The 25,526-nt window shown below is 40.0% G+C and overlaps 1 protein-coding gene across 2 annotated transcripts in view; it reads left to right on the top strand.

Moving 5' to 3' along the window:
- DCHS2 (dachsous cadherin-related 2) overlaps positions 1–6,125 on the top strand; it is a 312,281-nt gene extending 306,156 nt beyond the window's left edge. Inside the window, exons 20-21 of one of the 2 annotated variants that reach the window (XM_051819960.2) lie at positions 1,332–3,759; positions 3,854–4,988. In XM_051819960.2, the coding sequence (XP_051675920.2) occupies positions 1,332–3,759; positions 3,854–3,908 (2,483 nt within the window). In that variant the 3' untranslated portion in view covers positions 3,909–4,988. Of the gene's footprint in view, positions 1–1,331 lie in introns of both variants that reach the window. The other variant, XM_051819958.2, reaches the window with a different exon arrangement.
- The last annotated feature ends 19,401 nt before the right edge of the window (positions 6,126–25,526 follow it).

Raw genomic sequence — 25,526 nt, 5'->3', positions numbered from 1 at the left:
ACTTCACATCACTGGGGTTTGGAAGCTTCTTTTGTAAGCCAAGTAAAAAGCACATATTAATAATAACAGCATATGTTCAATACAGACGAGAGTCACCCAAAATGGAAAACTGTTCAAGCATCTCTACTGACATGAACTGTTGTGGTGGTCTGCTCTACCTGAGGCCTTCCCAGGCTCTTTGTATCCTTATCAGGGAGAAAGACATTCGCGGCTGCGCAATGCCTTTAGGCAAGTGATTTCGGATAAGAACAATGAGGCAGTATGAGGGAAAGTTACAAAGTGAATGGACATTAAAAGATAAATGTGATAAAGATGGGTAATTATCAAGCTATGTCCCATCAGGCATATCCCACTGTGGGTTCCCATCTCTTCCCACCCTTGCATCAGCTTCCGAGTGAGAGGAGTGAGAGTTGATTTAAAATTAGCCTCGGGATGACCTCCCAGGATGAGGCCCATGAGGTGTTGTAAAGAGAGAAACAAGTGGATGTTGCCACGTAGCCTATGCATGAGTGTCTACTGCACGAATATAAACACGTCAAGAAGTTGGCTTCTCTCTCCCTCTCATCTCAGCTGATGGTAAGTGCTTCACTGGCCACAACAAATCTGTGTATTGCAAGGTGATCCCTCTGAACAGGCATTTCTTAGCACACTTTCCCTTGACCCATGTTATCAAAAGCTTTCCAATGAAGTACTGATTAGAATGTTTTTATTACATTATCAGGTCAATTTAGTTCACTGGCACAAACTCTACTTAACGTGCGGTATTTAAATAGCAGCATTCCATATTCCTATGCTTAACGCACAGTTATCTTATAAAAATAAATGCTCACATTTTTCTATTTGTAGAAATTATATATTTCTTTATTTGATACCTAATGGATATTAAATATACCTCATCAGTAAGGGAAAAATCCACTTGCTGATTAAGCAATAGTTATAATTCTGCATTGTCACATGTACTCCTATCATAACACTAGAGTAAGCACCAGTCAGCATTTCCAGGATAAATAGCTTTATGCCAGAATATCTCTATTCATATATTTAAGGATGGTAGAGTGAGGTGCACATTTTTCAAACAACATGTTTTCTAAGAAAACAAGCTAATGGAACAACTTGCTATAGAAAAGGAAAACTCACAGAAATGTGTGGCAAAATCAGCCTTAAGCAGTATGTGTATTTCATGCAGTGGTTGCCTTGAATATTACTTGTAGATCTTAAATGTTTCAAAAATTGACAAGGTACTGAGCCTATGTGGATAGTGAGCATTTGCCAACTAAATGGATCATGAAAACTCAGTTTCACAACACTGAAATGTATCCCTTGTTTTCCAGGCACAATATTCACTATCCGTCCTGTATTAATTCTGGATGGAATATCAACTATTCAATTTCTTGTTGAAGCCAGTGATGGTGGAATTCCTAACCTGAGGGCTTTCACAGCAGTGGAGGTAGAAATTCAAGACACCAATAACCATGCCCCTGAGTTTACAGTGGAATACTATAATCTTAGCTTGAGTGAGGACGCTCTGGTCGGAAGCACGCTTGTCACGTTCTCAACCATTGACCGAGACTGGACCCGGGAAAACACGTACGTGGAGTACTCCATCCTTAGTGGGGATGCACAGAACAGTTTCCACGTGGGAACGAGTTTCACTCACGCCGAATATCCTTATCAGCAAGTTGGTCACCTCGTCTTGCATCACAGTCTAGACCGGGAAGCAGCTGCCTCTCACCGGCTGGTCATTCTTGCGTCTGACCGTGGCTGCCCTGCGCTGAGCGCCACAGCCGTCGTATCAGTAGAAGTCCTGGACGTCAATGATAATCCCCCCGAATTCAGCAGTCTGAAGTATCACGCCCACGTCAAGGAGAGCACCCCTCTCGGGAGTCACCTCACAGTGGTCTCGGCCGATGACGCTGACGTCGGTTCACACGCGAACATCGTCTACCGTATCATCTCTGGAAACGAGAAGGGACATTTCCGCTTAGAAGATGAAACGGGGGTTCTCTACCTGATGAAACCCCTGGACTATGAAGAAACGATCAGATTCACTTTAACTGTCCAAGCTTCCGATGAGAAGGAACATTTTTCTTTTGCCGTCGTGTTTATCAACGTCCTAGACGATAACGACCACGCGCCTCACTTTCTGCTCTCAAGCTTGCACTGTGTGGTTCCGGAAAACCTGCCCGTGCCCGCCACCGTGTGCTCCGCGAATGCTTTGGATTTCGATGCGGGTCCCTACGGGGAGGTGACCTATTCCATCGTGGCACCTTGTTTTGGCGCTCACGGAGCGCCTCCCGGTCATGGCCTCTTCCTCATTGACCCTTTCACGGGGGACATTCATGCTAAGCAGGCCGTCGATTACGAAAACGGCAGTAAGTACTGCCTCACGGTGGAGGCCAAAGACAAAGGCGACGCCGCAGCTTCCATGACAGTTTGGGTGGATATCGAGGGGCTAGACGAATTCGAACCCGTTTTCACCCAAGATCAGTATTTCTTCAGCCTCCCAGAAGAGAAGGAAGTGAGACAGCCGATTGGCAGAGTGGAGGCCTCAGATGCAGACGCTGGCGTCGATGGAGTCGTTCTTTACTCCCTTGGGACGGCTTCTCCTTTCTTTTCAGTAAACGAAACTACTGGAAGTATTTATTTGGTGAGAGCCATGCCCCTCCTCAGAAGTCAAGTCAGCAAAGACGACACCATGGAACTGAAAATAATCGCTCACAGCCCCAAGGCGGACTCCAAGTTCGCGTCGTGCACAGTTTTTGTGAACGTGTCTTTTTCCCCTGCGGGGCAGCACTCCGCAGTGTCCCACGGCAGCTTCTCCATCAGCCTCGCGGTCTCCTTCTTCGTGTTTCTGTTACTCGTCTGCACTCTGATTGCGCTGACTTTAAGACACAAACAAAAAGACGCAGTCACCCATTCCAGGGAGAAGAAAACATCACCGTCCTTAGATGCCACGTTGAGGCTGACGGGGGACGCCAGCGTGTTCAAGGCCTTCCACGGTGCCCAAGACTGTGGAGCTGAGACGGGACCTGCGGACCCCACGCCCGAGTGGCTGAGCTTGATCAGTGTCATGGAGAAGGACATGGCCACCCTGTACAGGCACTCCAACTCCAGCGGACACTGCTCTGTGGAAGGAGAGACGGCAGAGGATAAGGAAATCCAAAGGATCAATGAGCACCCTTACAGAAAGGACTTGGACTCAGCACTGGGTGACAGAGAGTCCAGGGTGCCCGACTCGGGAATCCCCAGGGACTCGGACCAGCTCTCCTGCCTGTCTGGGGACACCGATGTGATGGTCACGGCCGAAGCCACAGAAATCAGCCACCTGTCTGAGGGCAGAGATGGGGGAGGTGACGGCAGCACCCCCTGTGCCCAGCAGAACGTGTTACCCCAGACCCTTCAGAGGAGAGAGGCCAAAAAGGGCATGCCAGTGGATGCCAGCAGAGACTCTCTGGTTATGTCAGGTGACCAGGAAGCAAGAGGGTCAGCTCCTCCAGCTCCGAGAACATCTGATGGCGAGGTCAGGGGCAACTCCACCTGGGACTGTCTCCTCAGCTGGGAACCCAAGTTCCAGTCCCTGGCCTCAGTATTTAATGACATAGCAAAACTAAAGGATGAGCATTTGCATACACCCAGCATTCCAAAGGAGAAGAGATCTTTTGTTTTCCCACCGCCTTTGATAACTGCAATAGCCCAGCCTGGGATTAAGGCAGTGCCACCCAGAATGCCATCTGCAGCTGCAGGGCCGCTGCTTCAGAGGTACCCCCGCTCCCCTCTTCTCTACCACCTCGGCTCTCTGCCAGAGGCCATGACTCCCAGCTTTTCTCCCTCGCTTTCCCTGTTGACCGTGCAGACCCCGGCCACGTCGCCACTGCTGTCAGATGGAGGAGCTTCAGGAGCACACGTGAGCGGGACCTGCCAAGAGCTTACAGCAGAAGATGAAGTCCAAATATAAGACACTTGTGACAATGCACCTGCTCCCCAATGGCCACGAGTGACTGAACACAACATGCTCAAGCAAGCTTATTCTCCAAAAGCAAGCGATACGATCTAGACAGGGTTTTTAAAGTCTCCCATGTAACGTTTCTCAAAGCTTCTCCTAGCCTTAATGAGAAGTTATTTTCTCCTTGAATCTTTTATGTTTTCCTCTCAGGACTCACATCTGTGGCTATCAGGTAATGTATATTCTGTCACAGCTGGCTTTCTGGATGATGAGGTTTCCAAAGGGCACCGTGAACTTGACTGGCTGTCACAATGCGTATACGGAGATGAAGTGCTGTGCGCTTGGGTCCCATTATGCTGATCGCACTGCTGTCTCTACTACCAGTTAGTAAGGGCTAGAGGGGGGGTGAGTTTAGGGCAGAAAGCAACAAAGAAGGGAAATCTGGAGGGATATGCTTTAAGTTTCAAGAGGAACTGATTCCTTTAGCAATAATGTCTTTCCACTTGCCTCAGACACCACACCTGGGGAGTGCAGCCCTAATTCGACTTTCAGTGTGATGAATTTCATTTGGAAAACCTAACGAGAAATTAAGAATGAAAATGGTCATATTTCTCTGCCCATAGGGTGAACCAAATAAGACGCACATTCCTCGTTAAATGTACCAGAAACGCATGTTCTTGATAGAAGGCCAGAATCAACAGTAGCAATGCTTACAAAGTTGGCTGGCACCTGAGACACGTGACCTTGGCCTTCTTTACAAACAGAATGATGAGTTGTTGTTTTTTTCCATGCTCTGTCTTGTCACATGGTACGGGTACAGACATTCAACTTCCGAGATTAATTTATAGAAATGTCTTCATCTTATTTTCTTCTGGGTACAGTAAGTTTGGGTATGGAATAATTTATCCACTAAATGTCAGTTTTCCAAGTTTTTGTAGATAAAATTATGTTATTAGCTAATTATAAATTTCATAGAGTAATTTAGCAATATATTTTTAAATGAAGATTTTTTTATATAAGTGTTTCTACTATAAACATGAAGAAATGATGCCTGAAGTCTTTGTTCCAACTGCTTATACTTGTTTAGCTCTCACTGTCATTAGATGGAGCCTTTGGCAACGTGGTTCCAATAATACTGCTTTGTACAGTTACTATTTCAGAAATATAGTAATGTTGAATGGTGCTCAGATTTAAGGCTCTGTCCTCACTGGTGAGCCTGAGAATCGTCCAAAGTTCTTTTCCCTTTCAGGAAGACTGAAGAAGACAGTGCAGAGCTCATCCTGCCCTGGTTGGCACCACAGCTGGGTTCAGGATAACGGTTGTGGGATTCTGGTGGGAAATGAAAGAGATGTCTGGTCAGGTGCTCTTCACAGTTAGGATGCGCTTCTGCTGCAGAGAGATTTACGTCACATTTTCTTCCCCCCCCCCGGGCCTCACCTGTGACATTATGTGAGATAATTTCTCTTTACTAAAATAGCATTACAGGTGCAGTGTTTGATATCTAGATTTGTAGATAAAAAAAAATCTATGGTTTTTGGTGCTGTTATTACCTTTTATTATGTTTCTTTGCTGGCTCAAATTCAAAACAAGCATATAAAATGACATTATAAATTGTATAAAACATGAAGGATTTTGAATAAGCCTGTAAGCCTAGGGAAGGTGGTACAGGTGTGGAATTTTTAAATATTTCAGGACTGATACTGTCTCCTCCTTTTCTTTATGGAATCTGGGAAATATTTCCCGATTTTTGTTAAAAAACATTTAATTATTTCAGTATTCCAATATTTATTATCTCTGACTCTTTACAAAAGATTGCTTTGAACATAGGAAGAAATTCTATATTGCTTTCTAATTATGTATGGAAGTTTTATGTATAGCAAACTAATTTCTGGTAAATAAGACCATTATGGTTTTTTTTTTTTTTAATTAAACAGGATCTTCATTTCCTTATGCTTAAAAAGAGTTATTCCCTAAGTTATCTGCCTGTGATTTTTCTGTAGTTTTTCTAGCCATTCCCTAAAAACAGAAGACAAAGTATTTAGAGCTCCTTACCAATTTTTAGTGGGTTTTTAATTGATGGCTTTATTAATTCTGCATCCAGTGCCAAACAAGTGGGGTTGAGCGTAAAAATGTGAACATGCTGGTTAAGTGTTTGGAATAAATCATTTGTCAGCCCTTTCAACTAGAGTGTCTCTTTTCTTATGTAAACAGTATAATTTGTACAATTCTCCTTCAAGTTCAATACCGACTTGCCTCATACATTCCATGTTATTTTGCTGATCTATACACAGGCTTTAGCACTCTGGGGGGGGGGGGCACAGAACTTGTTAGTGGAAAATCATATTAAGCCCCAAATTCATGAGCGATAAAATAAAAGACAGTTGTCTCTTATGGAATTTTGGCTGCCTGGAATTCTGGATTTTCTTGTTGGCAGACTTAAAAATACTGGTGTAAATCAGGACCAAATGGATATCAAAATTCCATGTCCTAATAGTAATCATTGAATTGGCTTCCAAAACAGATTCCTGGGCAAAGAAAGGGAAAAATGCTGGATCTTTAGGGATTTGACCATTTAATTGTTTTTAAAAATATGAAAATGTACTATACACCACTGGTATGTGGACATATTTAGTCTACAATAGATGTCCAATTGAGACAGTTCCTTTACCCCGCCCTAAGCTCTCCAGAAGTCACAGTGATGAAAACTGATTATTAATTTTAAAGTTAATTCCATCCAAACATAGGCTCTGTTACTTTTGGTTCTCTTGATTAAGTACAAAAACTAAAATAAAAAGCAAGACATAGTACATAACTACAGATCTGAGTTCAAAGCCATGGATTACATGGAGTAACTGATACTGCTGGGTTCACCTCTGATAGTATAGACAAGCTCAGGGGATTTGTCTCCACAGTAGTATAAAGCACTTTGCCATAGCTAAGGGGATCCAAGGTGAGTGGCTTTGCTTACGGTCCAAACCAGGTATTCCACATGCAACACCAGCATCCCATATTGGATTACTGGCCCAAGACACTGCTGCTCTGCTTCCAATCCAGCTCCACTCTAATGCACCTGGGAAGGCAGCAGAAGATGGCCCAAGTGCTTGGGCCCCAGAGACACAGATGGAGTTCTTGGCTCCTGGCTTTAATTGGGCACAACCCTGGCCACTGTGGCTATTTGGGAAATAAACCAGTAGATGTTAGATATTGCCCTGTCTCTGTAACTGCCTTAACTGCCTTTCACATAAATAAAAAATTTTTTACAGCTTTGTTTATTTGCTTGAAAGAGTTGAGGGAGAAAGAGTTCTTCCACTTGCTGGTTCATTCCCTAGGTGGTCCCAACAGCCAGGGCAGGAACCAGGGGCTTCATCCAGGTCTCCCACGTGGCTGCAGGGGCCCCAAGCACTTGGGCCATCTTTGGCTGCTTTTGCCAGGCCATTAGCAGGGAGTGGGGTCAGAAGTGAAACAGCAGGGACGTGAACCAGCATCCATATGGGATGCCAGCAAGTGGCTTTATCTTCCATGCCACAGATAAATCAATGTTTTAAAAAATGAAAAGCAATGGTTTTAGGAGACAGGTAAAGAACTAGAAGAATAAGGATTTGAAAAAGCCAGGTTAACGTATAAAGTCTTTGCCGAGTCCTCTGTCCTTCAAGATTTGCCCTGGAAGAATCCATTCTTCATTTTTATCCCTCCCCCAGCCTTTCTCGCCATTGTGTGAAAAATTTATCGAGTTGTGAACCTAAATATATTTGACAATGCACTAGAATATATTTGACCCTGAAAACTTGATTTATTGCATTTTTTGGTTGTTTTGTGTGTGTGTGTGTTGGCAAATTTCAGAAAGAAAAAGTAAATAGAGTTATCTTGCCTTATATTTCACTTTCTATAACTTGAGCATTTTAAGTAGCTGATTTTGCACATTTGAGCAAGTAAAGGAAGTTCAGAAGACATTTGGAATAGAATATGGACTTCTGGTATCTAATCTTCTTGGTGGTTGGACCTTCAAAATGAATTATTTTATAATAAAATATTGCATTTTCTGTTCTAACACATAGGACATAGTTGATAGTTCACTCTGAAGTAGTCAACTTTATTTGAATTTGTGCAACAGATTATTTTGTTTCATGTAGATCAAAGAAATTTGTTTATTAGAAACAGAATTACAGCAATCTTAGAAAGATCCTGCCCTCAGTGGCTAGAGTATCATACTATACCATTCTCTTTTAAACTCATCATTTGCCTATTTGATGGCAATTATCACTTCCTACTGTTTTAGTGCAAATGACTCTGCTCATTTTACCCAATACATTCGCTAAACCAAAACTGTGAAGTGAGTAATAGAGAGAGGGAAGGCATGCCAAATAAACAGCAGATGCACAGTTCATCTCTTGAGTGAGAAAGCTTTATTTCCATTAGAAAACTAAATAAATGGATTTTGTTGTTAGATAGTAAATTCTCAGGGCCAAGACCTGGTCTTCCCTTATATTATGAAATACAGATGGTTCTTTGAATGAATGAGTACATTAGTGCCTGCTTAAAGAAATTAGAAAGAGACCAAATAAATGAGCTATCAGTGCTTCTGAAGAACCTAGAAAAATTAGTAGGAGGAAAGCAATAATAAAAATTAGAGAATAAATAATGTTAAACTGAAAAATACAAAATTGATATACCATTGGCCCAAATAACCAAAATAAGGAGAGAGAACACCCAAATCAATAAATTCAGAGATGAAAAAGGAAATGTAACAGCGGATACCACAGGAAATTTTGAAGCCCATCAGGAATTACTATAAAGAGCTATATGCCAACAAAGTGGAAAATCTGAAAGCAATAGGTAGATTTGTAGGTCTATACAATCTACCAAAATTGAGTTACAACTACATTGAAAAGTAAACAGATCCATAACCATGATGGAGATTGAATCAGTAATAAAGACCATCCCAAAAAACAAAAGCCCAGGATGGCTTCACTGCTGAAATCTACCAGACTTTTAAAGAAGAACTAATTCCAAATCTTCAAAATAATTGAAGAAGGGGAAAGCCTCCCAAACTCCTTCTATGAGGCCAGCATCACCTTAATTCCAAAACCAGAAAAAGGTACAAGCAAAGAAAACTATAGACCAATATCATTGATGAACGTAGAAGCAGAAATCCTCAACAAAATAGTAACTAATCGAATCCAACAACAAATCAGAAATGTCATTCACCCCAGCCGAGGGGATTTATCCCTGGTATGCAGGGATGGTTAACATATGCAAATCATTAAATTAAAAATTGAAGAATAAAAACTATGATTACCTCAGTAGATTCAGAGAAAGCATTTGATATAACATCCTTTCATGATAAAATCCTTACCAAGACAATTTATGACAAACCCACAGCCAGCATCATATTGAATGGGAAAAGTTGTAAGCATTTCCACTAAGACCCGAACCACACAAGGATGCACACTTTCACCAATGCTATTCAATATAATTCTGGAAGTTTTAGCCAGGTCCATTAGGCAAGAAAAAGAAATCAAAGCAATACAAATGGGAGAGTTGGAAGTCAAATTACCAGTGTTTACAGTTGACGTGGTTCTATATATACGGAAACCAAATGACTCAAGTAAGAGATTATTGGAATTCATAAGAGAGTTTTGTAAAGTTGCAGAATATAAAAGCAAAACACAAAAATTAATGGGCCTTGGGGCCGGCACTATGGCTCAACAGGTTGAAGCCCTGTCCTGAAGTGCTGGCATTCCATGTGGGCACAGGTTCTGGTCCTGGCTGCTTCTCTTCTGATCCAGCTCTCTGCTGTGGCCTGAGAAAGCAGTGGAGGATGGCCCTGGTCCTTGGGCACCCACGTGGCAGATGTGGAAGAGGCTCCTGGCTCCTGGCTTTGGATTGGCATAGCTCCAGCCATTGTGGCCATCTGGGGAGTGAGCCAGCAGATAGAGGACCTATACCTCTCTGTCTCTACCTCCCTCTGTAGCTCGTTCAAATAAATATTTTTTAAAAAGTAATGGCTTTAGGGGCTGGTGCCATGGCTCACTTGGTTAATCCTCTGCCTGCACTGGGTTCTAATCCCGGTTGCTCCTCTTCCAGTCCAGCTCTCTGCTGTGGCCCAGGAGGGCAATGGAGGATGGCCCAAGTGCTTGGGCCCCTGCACTTGCATGGGAGACCAGGAGGAAATTCCTGGCTTTGGATTGGTGCAGCGCCGGCCGTGGTGGCCTTTTGGGGAGTGAACCAACGGAGGGAAGACCTTTCTCTCTGTCTCGCTCTCTCACTGTCTATGACTCTACCTGTCAAATAAAAAAAAGTAATGGCTTTAGTATACACAGACAATGCCATGGCTGAGAAAGAACTTGTAAGATCAATCCCATTCAGAATAGCTACAAAAAAGAATAAACCCCTTGGAATGAATTTAACCAAGAAGGTGAAAGATCTTTTTAATTACAATTATAGAACATAAGATGAATAAACATATAAAACATAGATAAATCATCTATGTTTTTGGATTGGAGGAATTAATATCTTCAAAATGTCGATACTACCGAAATCAATTTACAGATTCAATGTGATCCCAAAGTACCTATCACATTCTTCTAATATCTAGAAAAAATGATGCTAAAATTCATATCAAAACATAAGAGACCCCCAAACCACTAAAGCAATCTTAAACAGTAAAAACAAAGCCAGATGTATCACAATACCAGATTTCAAGACACATTCCAGGGAAGTTACCATCAAAAGTCTGGTACTGGTAAAGAAATGAACATATTCCAAATAGATATTTGGGAAAAATAGAAACCCCAGAAATCAAGCTATGCAAATGTAATTGACTAATCTTTGACAAAGGAGGTAAAAGTCAATCAGAAGAAAGGACAGTCTCTTCAATAAATGGTGCTGGGGAAATTGGATCTCTGCACAGAGAAGTATGAAATAAGACACCTTATACAAAAATCAACTCAAAATGAATCAAGGATCTAAATCTATGACTTAATACCATCAAATTACTAGAGGAGAACATTGGGAAACATTGGCATAGGCGAAGACTTCTTTAAAAAGTCCCCAGAAGCACAGGCAATCAAAGCAAAAGTAGACAAATGGGATTACATCAAACTAAGAAGCTTCTGCACTACAAAGTATACACTCAACAAAGTGAAGAGGCAACTGACAGAATGGGAGAAACTATTTGCAACCTATGCAGCTGATAAAGGATTAATATCCAGAATTTATAAGTGGCTCCAGAAACTCAGCAGCAACAAAAGAAACAATCCAGTTAAGAAATGGGCAAAGGATTTAAACAGGCATTTTTCAAAAGAGGAAATTCAAATGGCCAACAGACATGAAAAATGCTCAGGACCATCAGCCATCAGAAAAATGCAAATCAAAACCACAATAAGGTTTCACCCCATCCCAGTTAGAATGGCTTTCATGGATAAATCAAAAAGCAATAAATGCTAGTGAATATGTAGGAGAAAAAGCACTCTAATACACTGTTGGTGGGAATGTAAACTAGTACAGCCATTGCAGAAGACAGTATAGAGATCTATCAAAAATGTCAAAATAGATCTACCATATGACATAGCCTCCCCAGTCTTTGGAATTTACTCATATGAAATCAAATCAGCATATGAGAGAGTTATCTGTACACCATGTTCATTGCAGCTCGATTCACAGTAGCTAAGATATGGACTCAACCCAGATATCCATCAACTGATGACTAGATAAAGAAAATGTGGTATATATACAATATGGAATAATACTTAGGCATAAAAAATGAATTTATGTCTCTCATAACAAAATGGATGCAACTGGTAACAATTAAACTTACTGAAATAAGCCAGTTCTTCCCCCAAATGTAATATATATCAGTGTCAATTTTTAAGTCTTTCTAAATTCCCTCACAAAACAGAGGTTCTAGAATAATGGAAGTGAAAACTCATGGACAACAGCTTCAACAAAATATGTCATTCTTACAAACTTTAAAATATGGATGGACAATCAAAATCAACTATTGTTAGTTATAGAAAGGAGGAAATGGAATAAACATTAATGTGCAGACAGATTTTTTGTTTGCCAATTTAATTTCCTTTGGGTAAATTCCAAGGAGTGGGATGGCTGGGTTGAATGGTAGGGTTATATTCAGGTTTCTGAGGAATCTCCAAACTGACTTCCATAGTGGCTTAACCAGTTTGCATTCCCACCAACAGTCGGTTAGTGTCCCTTTTTCCCCACATCCTCTCCAGCATCTGTTGTTGGTAGATTTCTGAGTGTGAGCCATTCTAACCAGGGTGAGGTGACACCTCATTGTGGTTTTGATTTGCATTTCCCTGATTGCTAGTGATCTTGAACATTTTTTCATGTGTCTGTTGGCCATTTGGATTTCCTCTTCTGAAAAATGTCTACTGAGGTCCTTGGCCCATCTCTTAAGTGGGTTGTTTGTTTTGATGTTGTGGAGCTTCTTGATCTCATTGTAGATTCTGGTTATCACCTTTTATCTGTTGCATAGTTTGCAAATATATTTTCCCATTCTGTCGGTTGTCTCTTCACTCTCCTGACTGTTTCTTTTGCAGTACAGAAACTTCTCAATTTGATGCAATCCCAAATGTTAATTTTGGCTTTGACTGCCTGTGCTTCTGGGGTATTTTCCAAGAAGTCTTTGCCAGTACCTATATCTTGCAGGGTTTCTCCAATGCTCTCTAATAATTTGATGGTGTCGGGTCACAGATTTAAGTCTTTAATCCATGTTGAGTGAATTTTTGTGTAAGGTGAAAGGTAGGGGTCATGCTTCATGATTCTGCACGTGGAAATCTCAATTCACAATAGTTAAGACCTGGAACCAACCCAAATGCGCATCAACAGTAGACTGGTTAAAGAAATTATGGGACATGTACTCTATAGAATACTATACAGCAGTCAAAAATAATTAAACCCATTCATTTGCAACAAGATGGAGGAGTCTGGAAAGCATCATGCTGAGTGAAGTAAGCCAGTCCCAAAGGGACAAATATCATATGGTCTCCCTGATCAGCGACAACTAACTGAGCACCAAAGGGGAAACCTGTTGAAGTGAAATGGACACTATGAGAAACAGTGACTTGATCAGCTCTTGTCCTGACTGTTGATGTACAATGTAATACTTTATCCATGTTAGTATTTTTTTGTTCTAATACTATTGGTTGAACTCTGTAATTAACACACAATTATTCTTAAGTGTTTAAATTTTAACTGAAAAGTGTTCCCTGTTAGGAATTTGGAAAACATTATGCTGAGTGAAATAAGCCAGTCCCAACGGGACAAATATCATATGTTCTCCCTGATCAGTGACAACTAATTGAGCACCAAAAAGGAAACCTGTTAAAGTGAAATGAACACTATGAGAAACGGTGACTTGATCAGTCCTTGCCCTGACTGTTGATGAACAACTTAATACGTTATCCCTCTTAGTATGTTTTATGTTTGTTCTACTTAATACTTTTGGTTGAATACAGTAATTAATACACAGTTATTCTTAAGTGTTGAAAAAAAAGAAATGAGGAAATGGGGAACTTTGAATTTTTAATTGGAAAACTAGGAATCACCAGCAAGTATTCACCTACTAAAGGAAAGGTCTACTCTTGGAGTGGAAATCTACCAGTTGGGTCTGAGATTAATTGTCAAAACTGGGGAAAGGATACAGAGCCTCTACTTTATAGATGACAATAGAAAGGCCCAAGTGAAATTGGATTATACTGGAATATTCAAGTCTCCAGGTCTTCCAATCTTTCAGAAATACAGCCAAACTTTCCTTTAGAAGGATGGGATCCTACAATAAATAAACTCTACTGAAAACAATTCAAATTAAATAGCAAAGGGAAAGATGGCCTAGATACAAAGGGGACAAGGGATCAGTGACAACAGAAGGTGCAAACTAACCCTCCTTATAACAGTTGGCAGAAATAAGAGAGGTTGTCCTAGAATCATGAAAGCTGTTCTGGTCTCCCACCACCCCTATATTATCATCTCCTAAATACAGAAAACCCATCTGAATAAAACAGAGAATAATTACAATGTAAGATATATTGTAGTCAAAATGTAAGCTCTGAATGGTGTGCTAATAGTAAAGTGAGTGTTGGTCTAGTATTTCCACACTAGTTCAAAAAATTAATATGAAAAGCTGTAAAGATTGCATAATTAGAAAAGGTTGGAGATGAAAACACTAGCCAATGGGAGAATAGTAAAAGAAATAATTCAAGAAATAATAAAGAAAACAGATGACAAAACTACAAGGAACAAAAGCTTAATAGACATCTCCATGAAAGTACAGTAAGACCAGTAGAAAATGAAAGGGAAACAATGAAAAACCCAAATATGACTGAAAATATGATAACAGGAATTGATATCATAGAACAGACTATAAAGAATGAATCAACATTTATATAAATGGAATTTGTGAAGAATACCCAAGAAACAGAATAAGACAAATACAAAAACCATGATTCAAGAAAAGTCTCCAGACATAAAATACGAATTGATGTATTAGAAGGGTATTTCATGTAAGAATTAACCCAGAGCAGTAAATACTAAGATACATTTGAAAATTCTGCTGAACTTTAAAGAAAAAGAAGATATCATTTGAAGTTGCAGATAAAAATGTGGTTACAAAGTAAAGAACATCAGATTGGCTTACTTTTCAACAATAGTATTTTAGGGCAGTATAGGGTACTATATTTACGATACTTGAAGATAACATGAGCCAGACCTATATGCAAGCAAACTGTGGTGTGTGTGTGTGTGTGTGTGTGTGTGTGTGTAATAGGTGAACCTGTGAATATGCAAGGCCTCAAGGAATGTTCCTAAAGAATCGACGAGGGAATGCATTTTAGAGAACCAAGAAGTAGGGACAGGATTCACGATAATGGCATCAATGATGTTTAACTGTAGATCTGGTGGGGGCTATAAAGGTGATAGGGCAGTAACTCCTTAATATATGCCCTGACATTGTAAATAAATTACAGCTACAAGAGTGGGAGTAGAAAAGATGGGTGTATGGCAATAGAATGCTCCTTAGAGTGAAAAATACTACCTTAAATTAGAAGACATTAATGCTAAAACAAATTAGAGAAAACATTATGAGAGCTTGATTAAATCTTGTGCTTTAAAAAGTAAAAAGCAAACTAAATATTAGAACGTACAGAATAACAAAATAGCAAACAAAAGAAGAAAAAGTGGGATGATTATATGATATCCATCAAAAGGAATTTATATCAAAAGAGACATTTCTACATAACTCTACAAACTAATTTGACATTCTAAAAGAAATCAAGACTTTTCTAGGAAAACTTCATTTACTAGAATTTATCTCAGTAAGCAGACTATATGCAGGCCAAATTTAGAAGCATTAGATATAAAGAAGCTCCCAAAATATCCCAGATATTTTGTTAAGTTCCATACTGAAATTTTTACAAAGCTTTAAATATTATGTCATCCAATCCCAATGTAAACTACCCTGAAGCATGAAAAATATTAAAATTCTTTTAATGTGCTGAATATGTAATTCATATCAGAACCTGAAAACTACTGCAAAAAGCTCAAAACTGTAGCCTATTTCCTGTACAAATACATAGGAAAAGTTTTAAATAAAATATTAGAAAAGGAAGCACATTTAAAAAACCAACAACATGGAATTATCTCGGAAATATAAAAATTATCCACTAGTAAGAAACTGGTCAATATAATTCATATTAACCAAGTTATGGAGAAGAAATATAAACTGCTTTTTTATTTGAAAGGCAGAACCACAGAGAGGGGGAGAGTGAGAGAGAGATCTTCTGTCCGCTGGTTCATTCCCCAAATGCCAGGGATGGCTAGGGCTGGGCCAGACCAAAGCCAAGATCCAGGAGCTTCATGTCTCCCACGTGGGTCCAGGGACCAAAGGATGTGGGCCATCTTCCACTGCTTTCCCAGGTACATTAACAGGGAGCTGGATCAGAAGTGGAGTAGCTCCACTCCACAGGCGCCCATATGGAATGCTGGTATAACAAGCAGTGGCTTAACCCATTGTGCTACGATGCTGGCACATAACAGAATATCTGTTCATACAAAAAGTATTCATATTTGTCAATGAATAATGTACAAAAATTATATTTAACCAAAAATTCAGGCACTCCCCCCATAAAGATAATATAAAATGTTTGCCACAAAACTAGTAATAAGATGATAGTATGCCCACAAAAATATAATATTATAGAAATTAGTCCACACAACTAGGCTAGAAATTAAAAACATAAAAATGTGAAAAATTAGGTCAAGCTATCCATTTGTAAACTACATTTCTCAAAAAGATGGGAAACTTGGGGGCAGGTGCTGTGGTGTAACAGGTAAAGCCGCCACCTGCAGTACCAGCATCCCATATGCATGCTAGTTCAAGTCCCAGTTGCTCCACTTCTGTTCCAGCTTCGTGCAATGACCTGGGAAAGCAGCGGAGATGTGGGCCCCTGCACCCACGTGGGAGACCTGGAAGGAGCTCCTGGTTCCTGGCTTCAGATCAGCCCAGCTCTGGGCAGTTGCAGCTATTTAGAGAGTGAACCTGTGGATGGAAGTCCTCTCTCTTTCTCTGTCTCTGTCTCTTTGTAACTCTGACTTTTAAATAAATAAGTAAATAAATAAATATTATTTTTAAAAAGTTGGAAAACTATTATAAATAAAACAATTTAATGAAGTTGCAAGATATGAAATATGTAAAAATTAAATCAGTATACTTCCCATATACAAATAATCAGAGGATGAATATGAATAAAAATTTAAGCCCTTAAAATGTCTAGCCTCAATCCTCCGCCTTGAGGTGCCGGCACACCGGGTTCTAGTCCGGTCGGGGCACCAGATTCTGTCCCGGTTACCCCTCTTCCAGGCCAGCTCTCTGCTGTGGCCAGGGAGTGCAGTGGAGGATGGCCCAAGTCCTTGGGCCCTGCACCCCATGGGAGACCAGGAGAAGCACCTGGCTCCTGCCATCGGATCAGCGCGGTGTGCCAGCCGCAGGGCGTCGGCCGCGGCGGCCATTGGAGGGTGAACCAACGGCAAAGGAAGACCTTTCTTTCTGTTTCTCTCTCTCACTGTCCACTCTGCCTGTCAAAAAAAAAAGACAAAAAAAAAATGTCTAGCCTCTCTTTGAGGAATATTGTAGTATCTCCAGAAAGACTCAGAGTAAACTTAATGTTTTTGAATGTAAAGATTCAATAACAGAAAAATGTTTGGTGTTCCTAAGTAAATTTACAAATTTTACCTAGTTCCAATATAAATAGCATATTTTTCCTGGAGTTAACATACTTGATTATAGAGTTTCTTTGGAACAATACTTAATAATAACCAGGAAACATTGAAAAAATAAAACTGTGCGAGTCTGTGAGTACAAATATGGGCACATACACAAACTCTGTAAGATTAAAAAAAAAATACAGACCCCATTATTTAAAACAGAATGCCCTTGGTGCATAACTTGGTAGACTAACAGAAAGTACAGAGACGGATCCAAGGGTATCTAAAACTTCTGTAATGAAGCACTAGTTTGTTGTATCCTAAACTCATCCTGCTGAGAATAAGAACAAAATCCAGATCGTAAGACAGAGAGGAAGAGGAGGAGGAGAAAAGGAGTCATTTTGCGCACACATGTGTGAAGCATCGAAGAGCTACCCCAGCAGTGCAGACTTGAGGAACCAAAAACAGAGGCTGTGCTTCTCACTGCCTTGAGGCAAGGTTAAAAATCAAGCAGAACCTTTCACACTGTTGTGAAGACCGAAGTCAGAGTTGAGGGCTTACTAAGGAGGAGAATCTGGTAAATACACCAAACTAGAAACCAGAACTGCCAGAAAGATACGCCCCAGGGGTAGGTAAGTGTAAACCAGGACGGACAAACTCTCACAAAGTAAGTAGCCAAGTTCTGAATAAAATCAATTACGTATTTGAGTACAGTGATCTGTCTCAACTCTGCCTGCCAAAACTCATAGGTAGTCCTCTCTGGAGAGGAAAATCATTCAGAACATTTGTGATTATTCATAACAATATCCCACAATCAATCCAAAATGTCTTGGTATATGATCAAAGCTAAAAGAAAAAAATCCCAACGTAAACAAGTACATAGAATATCCATATCTTGGCATTATCCCATGTGGACTTTAAAATGATTGTTCAAGAAAATAAATGTCATACTGGAGAACTTCCGGAGAGAACTAAAAAGTTATTTTAAAAAGTCAGAGGGAAATTATATACTATAAAATACAACTACCACTTTGTACCTACTAAGATGGCTATATTAAGAAAAGATAAATCACAATAAGTGTTGGTGATGAAGTGAAGAAATTGGAACTCTCGTGTACTGCTTATGGGAACATAAAATGGAAAAGTCTGTAAGGAAACTTTCCAGGAATCCCCCGAAGAGTTATACATAGAGTTACCATATTATGCAGCAATTCCACTCCTATTATATACTCAACAGAAATAAAAATTAAATTCACACAAAACTTGCCCATGAATGTTCATAGCAATATTATCCATAATAGTTAAAAAGCAGAAACAATCCAAATATGAAATAACTGATAAGCACACAAACCCAGTGTGGTTTATCCACAAAATGCAATATGATTCAGCAAAAACAAAGAAAATAAAGATAAATAAAATACTGAGGCACATTAATTTGAAAACAGCATGCAAAGTAAAAGGATCCAATCATGAGAGCCCAGATGTTGTATTATTCTGTTTACACAAATTGTCTAGAATAGGGAAATACATATATAAAGATAAAGTAAGTTAGTGGGGTGCAAGACTAGGAGAACTGAGGGTAGATGGGATGTGACTGCCAATGTATTTCTCTTTTGGGGTTGAAAATGCTCTAAAATTAATTGTAGGGATGGTTGCACAACTCTGATATCCTGAAAACCTCTGAATGTTACTCTTTAGGTGAATTGTATGACAAATGTATGCTACCTCAATTAAGCTATTAAATACAATAACTGGAAGATCTCTCTCTCAATTTCTCTCTATCTTTCCCCCTATCTCTATTTTTCTCTCTCCGCCTCTCTGTAATTCTGCCTTTAAAAAAAAAAAAAACAATTATTTGAAAGAATTACAGAGAGAGGTAAAAATAGAGAGAGAAAAAGAAAGAAAGAGAGAGAGAGAGGTCTTCCAAGCACTGGTTCACTCCCCAAATGACCACAAAGGCCGGAGCTGAGCTGATCAGGAGAAGGATCTTCCTCCAGGTCTCCCACAGGGGTGCAGGGGCCCAAGGACTCAGGCCATCTTCCACTGCCTCCCCAGGCCATAGCAGAGAGTTGGATCAGAAGTAGATCAACTGGGACTAGAATTGGTGCCCATGTGGGATGCTAGTGCTTCAGGCTGGGGCTTTAACCCATGGTGCCATAGCACCAGCCCGTTCTGCTTTCAAATAAATAAATAAATCTTAAAAAAGTCTCTCATTTACACTATGAGCTAGATGCTATTTTTCACATTGCACATCCACTCATACAACTCATTTGTAAGTATACTTTTACCGGGAACTCATCAGTTTCAAGTACTGTTCCACAGAGGAGAGTTCACTTGAATACGAAGTAGGTGTAAGCCTTATAATGTTAATAATTGAATCTTCATATGGCCTTTAAATTTGGCTTTCTATTTTTTTAATTTCCTCCTCTTCAGTCACGTCTAATCTGTCATTAGTGTTTCTCTTCAGCCAGTATTTTCTTATTGTGAAATATTAAAGTAATTTACAATAACAAGATGAGAGCAAATAGACTTTGATTACTTAATAAAGTTTTATTTTTCTAATTTAATTTACTTAAAATACAGTTGCTGTTTTTTCATCTAAAAATCCTGCACAATGGAGGCTGGTGATGCGGCACAGCAGGTTAAGCCACCATCTGCCACATACCCATGTTGGAGACCCAGAGGGAGCTCCAGGCTCCTGGCTTCTGCCTGGCCCAGCCCTGGCTGTTGCAGCCATTCAGAGGATGAACCAAATGGAGGATCTCTCTCTCTCTCTCTCTCTCTCTCTCTCTCTCTCCCTCTCCCTCTCCCTCTCCCTCTCCCTCTCCCTCTCCCTCTGTGTCACTCTGCCTTTCAAGTAAATAAAATTTAAAAATTTCTGGAAAATGCCTATGCTGTGTGTTAATTACAGAAAATGTATATGATTGATTTATAGAAGGATAAATAAAGGAATAAAAATAAAAGGCTTCAGATTAATGTTATGTCACATAAAAGGGAAATATATATGAACCTTTGCAAACTTCAGTAGATAAGAGCTAAAATTTATCGAGTGCTGATGATATGCCAAATATTTTATTTATACTATATTCTGGTTAGTCTTCAAAATAGCCCTTTGAGGTAGAAACACATATGGTCCATTTGACCAACAAGGAAATCATGACTTAAACAATTGGTAATTAGTGGATCCTGGACTCCAACTCAGTGGGGTAACTAGTAGCTCTTCTCTTAATCCCTTCACTAAATGGCTTCACCCTTGAAAACTCCTAAAGAATGTCTAAATTTTTTAATGATAAGCTTACATTGGTCTGATTTTTTAAAAAGATTTTTTGACAAGTGAATTTATAGAAAGAGGGGAGAGGGAGGGAGAGGAGGAAGAAGAGGAGAATGGGAGGGAGAGGGAGAAGGGAGAGAGAGAGAGAGAGAGAAATTTGCTATTTCATGCTCAAACGGTTGCAACTGCCTGGACTAGGCCAGGCCACAGCCAGGAGTCGAGAATTCCATCCAGGTTTCCCACATTGGTGGCATGAGCCTGAGCACTAGAACCATCATCCACTGCTTTCTCAGGTGCATCAGGAGGGAGCTGGCTCAGAAGTGGAGGCACCGAGACTTTGCCCAGTACCTATATGGGATGTCAGCATAGCAGGCAGCAGCTTGCATGCCACCCCACATTGCTGGCCCCTGGACTGAATTTTTAAAATCCTTTAATAGGATCCTGTGAATCAAATCACAAATAAAGCATATGGCAGTTGAGCAAATATTCTTCTTTGTGTTGGAATCTATAGTCCCAGTCAATTCATAATTGAGGGATTATTCTACAGGCACATGATTAAGTATGTCTTTTCTGATTCTCACTTTTTCTTACACACCAAGAAAATTCGTTTTTAAATGGAGCTGATAAAAATTCTTGCACAAAGGGCTTTGAAAGTCCATATATTGCTTCATTCCCTGCTTCAGACAAATAGCAACAAAAGATAAAATGCTTAAAGTAAAAATAAAAAGATACAGACACGTGGAAAATCAAGAAAGTCATCTCCATGGCAATGTCTACCGAATTTGGTTAACTCCATTTCTGGTCTGTAGCCTAAAGAAAATTCTGCTGAGATACTGAATAGAAACTCCATGCAGTCTACACGGTTCAACCTTGAGCCCAGGGTACTCCAGGAAGAAGACATTGCTCTACACAGATGTTGTGAATTTATGGAGGAAAACGCTAAAAAGGTCCTACAGAACCTGGGGACCATAATTAAACCAGGTGCTTAGAATCAGGTGCAGGGTGAGGCTGCTGAGTCTCCTCCCCCCAAAACATTATGGAAAACCATAGGTTACTGACCACCTGGGACCCTGAGAACTGGAACGGATCAACAATCTCATGAATAAAAACTAAGACGATCGGCCCGCATCTTAGTGCTTATCTCACAATATGCCAATATTAAAGAGACACATGAGGGTTTAAAAGTCATATAAGACCTTGTTCTGGAATCAGCATTCCTATTAGTGTCCAGAAATAACAGAAGGATTTGCTTATTACTATTTAACATTTAGCTATGTATAATGAACACAGTAGGACCAGATTAAAAGAAAATGTGCCAGATTTGGAGAGGAAGACACAGACAACATCACGGTCTATGCAAGAGTTCTCCATTTCAACTATTAGAACTCAGAGATCTCTTAAAGAATGTAAATACAAGATCAGAGTCAAATACCACAAACATTCTAAGATGCCGTTACCTGGAAAATATAATAGAAGCAAATCTCTTAAGTTCATTCACAACATAGAACGTAAGGTTCCTAAGTATACATCTAACAATTTGAAAATTCTTGGAGAATTTTAAATATTGCAAGAAATAAAAGAATATCTAATTAATTGAAGATATATAGTGGGAATATTCAATAATTCAAAGATGAAAGTGCTGTATGATTCATCTACAAAGCCAATGCAATTCAAACTAGAAGCCATTGTAGGCATTTGTCAAGTGGACAATAATATTTAAAAATTCTATTAAATACTACTACTATTAAAAAAGTCCAAAGGCCTAGCAATGAGGAAGGCAACACTGGGGGAAAAGGAAGGATGGGAGAATCCTTCCAGAAATAGAGATGTGAGAGATTGCAGAGCTTACAAATGAGTACTTACATAGAGATTCGATGTGAATACAGCTTAGTAAATAAGAAGTGAGTGGTCAATTTAATAAATATTGCCGAATTACTGCGTTATTTTGTAAAAATAAAATTAAGTATTCTCTCCTCCTCAAATAGACAAAATGAAGGTAACAATTAAGATTTTACACTTTGGAAGGAATATAGAAGAGTATCTTTATGACAGAAGAATGGGAAAAATTTTTTTAAATAATGCAAAATACAAGAAAGATTGAAATCATTTTAAAATTAAGAACTAGTGTTAAAATAAAAATACCATTTGAACAAAGTCATGAAAGAATCTATCACCAAACAGGAATTAATCATGAAAACACCTTCACATTCATAATTGACTACAAGTTAATAAGAAGGTGATAGCCTAATAGAAAAATGAATTACAGGTAATCTCATAGCAGGAAGTACGTACAATCAATAAACATGCGTGCCTAATGAGATACTGCTGCACACCGATTCTCTTGGAACAATACATAAAAATCTGAACACAGTGAGTGCCAACAAGACTGAAGAATCAGTGGCTTGCATACAATGCGGGTGGGAACTTCAGAGTTTTTATACAGTGCCAGTCGGTTGTTTTAACCCTCCTGGACAGTGATTTGGTAATTTCTAACACAGTTAAAGATACGTGCTGATGACACAGTTCATTCCATTTCTAGGCATATACTCTAGAAAACAGTCTCCTGTATGCACGTGAGAGGATGTGTATGATAATGCTTATTGTAGTTCTGTCCTAAAAACAAAAACTGGGAACAACCACACCGTGCTTCAAAAGGAGTACTGAGAATTATTTATGCTATATTGATAGCTCTGTACAATAGTTAAACTGAATGACAAACACGGATATATCTTTAATAACTATTTTGCAGAGTAGCATGCAAAACAATGGTATCTAAGTTCTTTATCAGTAGATATATTTGTAGTGTCTGTGCAGCCTTTGTGTAAATGAGTACTAGGAGCAATAAACAAACTCACATTCGTGTTTACCATCAGGAGGACAGGGCATGGGGTCTGCAGATGTGGTTGCAATAATTTTTGCTTCTAGAAATATGAGGCAAACTGGCAAACTATTACATTTTCCAGTGGCTGGATGGTTGGTAATATTTTGAAATGTAAAAAAAAAGTACCGATTACACTTATCAATATCACGTAAGAGGATTTTACCTTAAACACTTGGCTGCATGTAGGCTCACATGCAGGAAGATGGATTTGTCTTCAGAAAGTGAGTGCTTTCTCTGTGCAAACTGTGGCAACCAATGTTTAAGGATCCAACTGCTGTGGAAAATTTTTCAGGCAGTATGCTTTAATCAGCATCTTCTGCCAACGACTTTTTTTTTTTGCTTTCACATTGTAAAGAATGCCAGTAGAGTGAGTGCAGTCATGTAACTCCACATTTCTAGGGGTGAACCACAGAACCTGAGAACTGCCGGCTTTTTAAAAATACATGTTTTAATTTTTAGCAAAAGAGCCCCTTGTTTCTCTGATGAATATGATGTGGCATTTTCTGATTGGCAAGTGACCCATTGAAAGCACACAGGGAGTGATCATAGCGCAGTCCAATTTCACAATTATGAGTAGGTTTTTTCCTGTGGCCTTAATTGCATTTGTTGGAAGCTCAGTCCTTGATTTCCCAATCATGTCTACATTTTTACTTGCCTATGTCAAAGTGAATAAGAGGAGGTATGTCTCCAAAGCAATCCAAGTTTGGGAGATGTGTTTGGTGTGCAGAGCAAAAAGATGTGCACCCCACCATTTAGCTTCTGTGGTCCTCTCGGTGAAAAGCTGAGCCCTTGTGTGTACCCTCTGAGCATGCTAAATCTGATAGCTCCCTAGTCTCAGCCACTTCATACGCTGAGTTAAGCGACTGGCTCCTTGGCACCTCTTTGCTGATGCAAATGTCGCATCCTGGTACAACCATGAAGGCCAACGTCCCTCCAGAATGTTATTAAGGAAGCTGAAAAATACGAACACATATGCAATGGTGCTTTGTGTGCTAAAAACTGGGTTACAAGTGTAGTAGAACAATCCTGGAGATAGGGACCACTAAGCACAGATGCACAGTCATATTTGCATAACTCCATGTTCCTTGCCTTTAAAAAAAGACAGAGAAAGACACAGAGAACAAGAACAAAAGAAAAGAGTACAGTAGCTACAGCCTCTTTTGGGCATGAAGCTTCCTTCAAAGAGAGGTAGGTGAAGAAAAGGCTCTGGTATTCACTATGGCCAAGCAAGCCTCAATTTTCTTAAGAGGATGAAACCATGGCAAGCCCACAATCAGTGGCTGGCAAGCAGCGGGTTCCCAGTGTACCCGCAGTTATTCCAAGAGTGTAATCATGCCCCATGAGTCTGTTGGAGTGCAAGGAGGTCAGCATCCTTTCTATGGTTCAGATGGCCAGCGGGTGTGCAGAGACAAGACGGTTCCACCAGCAGACAAAGGCCTTACAACCCGCTGGCTTATAGAACCACTGATTTCCATTCCCATCAGGACGTGTCTCTAGGGACCTGTATGCCCGAAACTCCCCACAGTCCCGGTATTGGTGGACCCAGGGGCTGACAATGAGTCACAACACAGGTGTGGCTTTGGGGGAAGTCGAAGAGAGCGGGCTCTTGACATTTCTGCTTCAAATAGAGGTGGTGATGACCAGTTTGATCACCTCACACGTTACACAATATCCCCCAAACTCATTTTATGCAGGTTGGTCCCCCTGCATTCTCAAATGATGTCAGCTTCATGAAGTTTGAGGTATTGCACCAGATAGAAAGTATATCTTAGCTCTCCACCTCCTCTGCTTGTCAGCATTCTCTCTGTAAACCTAGAATGCACTAAAAGGTATACAAAAGCCTGAGCCAAAATTCTGCACATGGCTTGTGTCAATTTTCACAGGCCATTCTGCTGAAGTTTTATCCTCCCCACCTATACCTCGCCAGCACCTCCCCGTCAGCCCCAACTTCCTGCTTCCTGAGAAACTCTTTTTCTAAGAATGAACCAGATGTTTTGAGATGAAAAGTAAGGAAAACACATGATGAACAGCAAAACCAACACAGGACTATATATATGGCTCATTGCACTCCCAGGCCTTAGAGATGGTATCTAGAGGTAAAAGGACTAATGACAGTGAAGGGTAAGGTAGCTGGGATGGAAGAGGGAAGCAGAGGGCTCAGAAGAGAAGACTGTTCCCCTTTGAACCCCACCAGCTGGGTGCATATTCTAAAG

This window comes from Oryctolagus cuniculus, chromosome 8 (assembly GCF_964237555.1).
Source record: "Oryctolagus cuniculus chromosome 8, mOryCun1.1, whole genome shotgun sequence".
Lineage (NCBI taxonomy): Eukaryota > Metazoa > Chordata > Mammalia > Lagomorpha > Leporidae > Oryctolagus > Oryctolagus cuniculus.
Note: the sequence above shows the minus strand (reverse complement) of the source record. Positions and strands in the feature narration are given on the sequence as shown.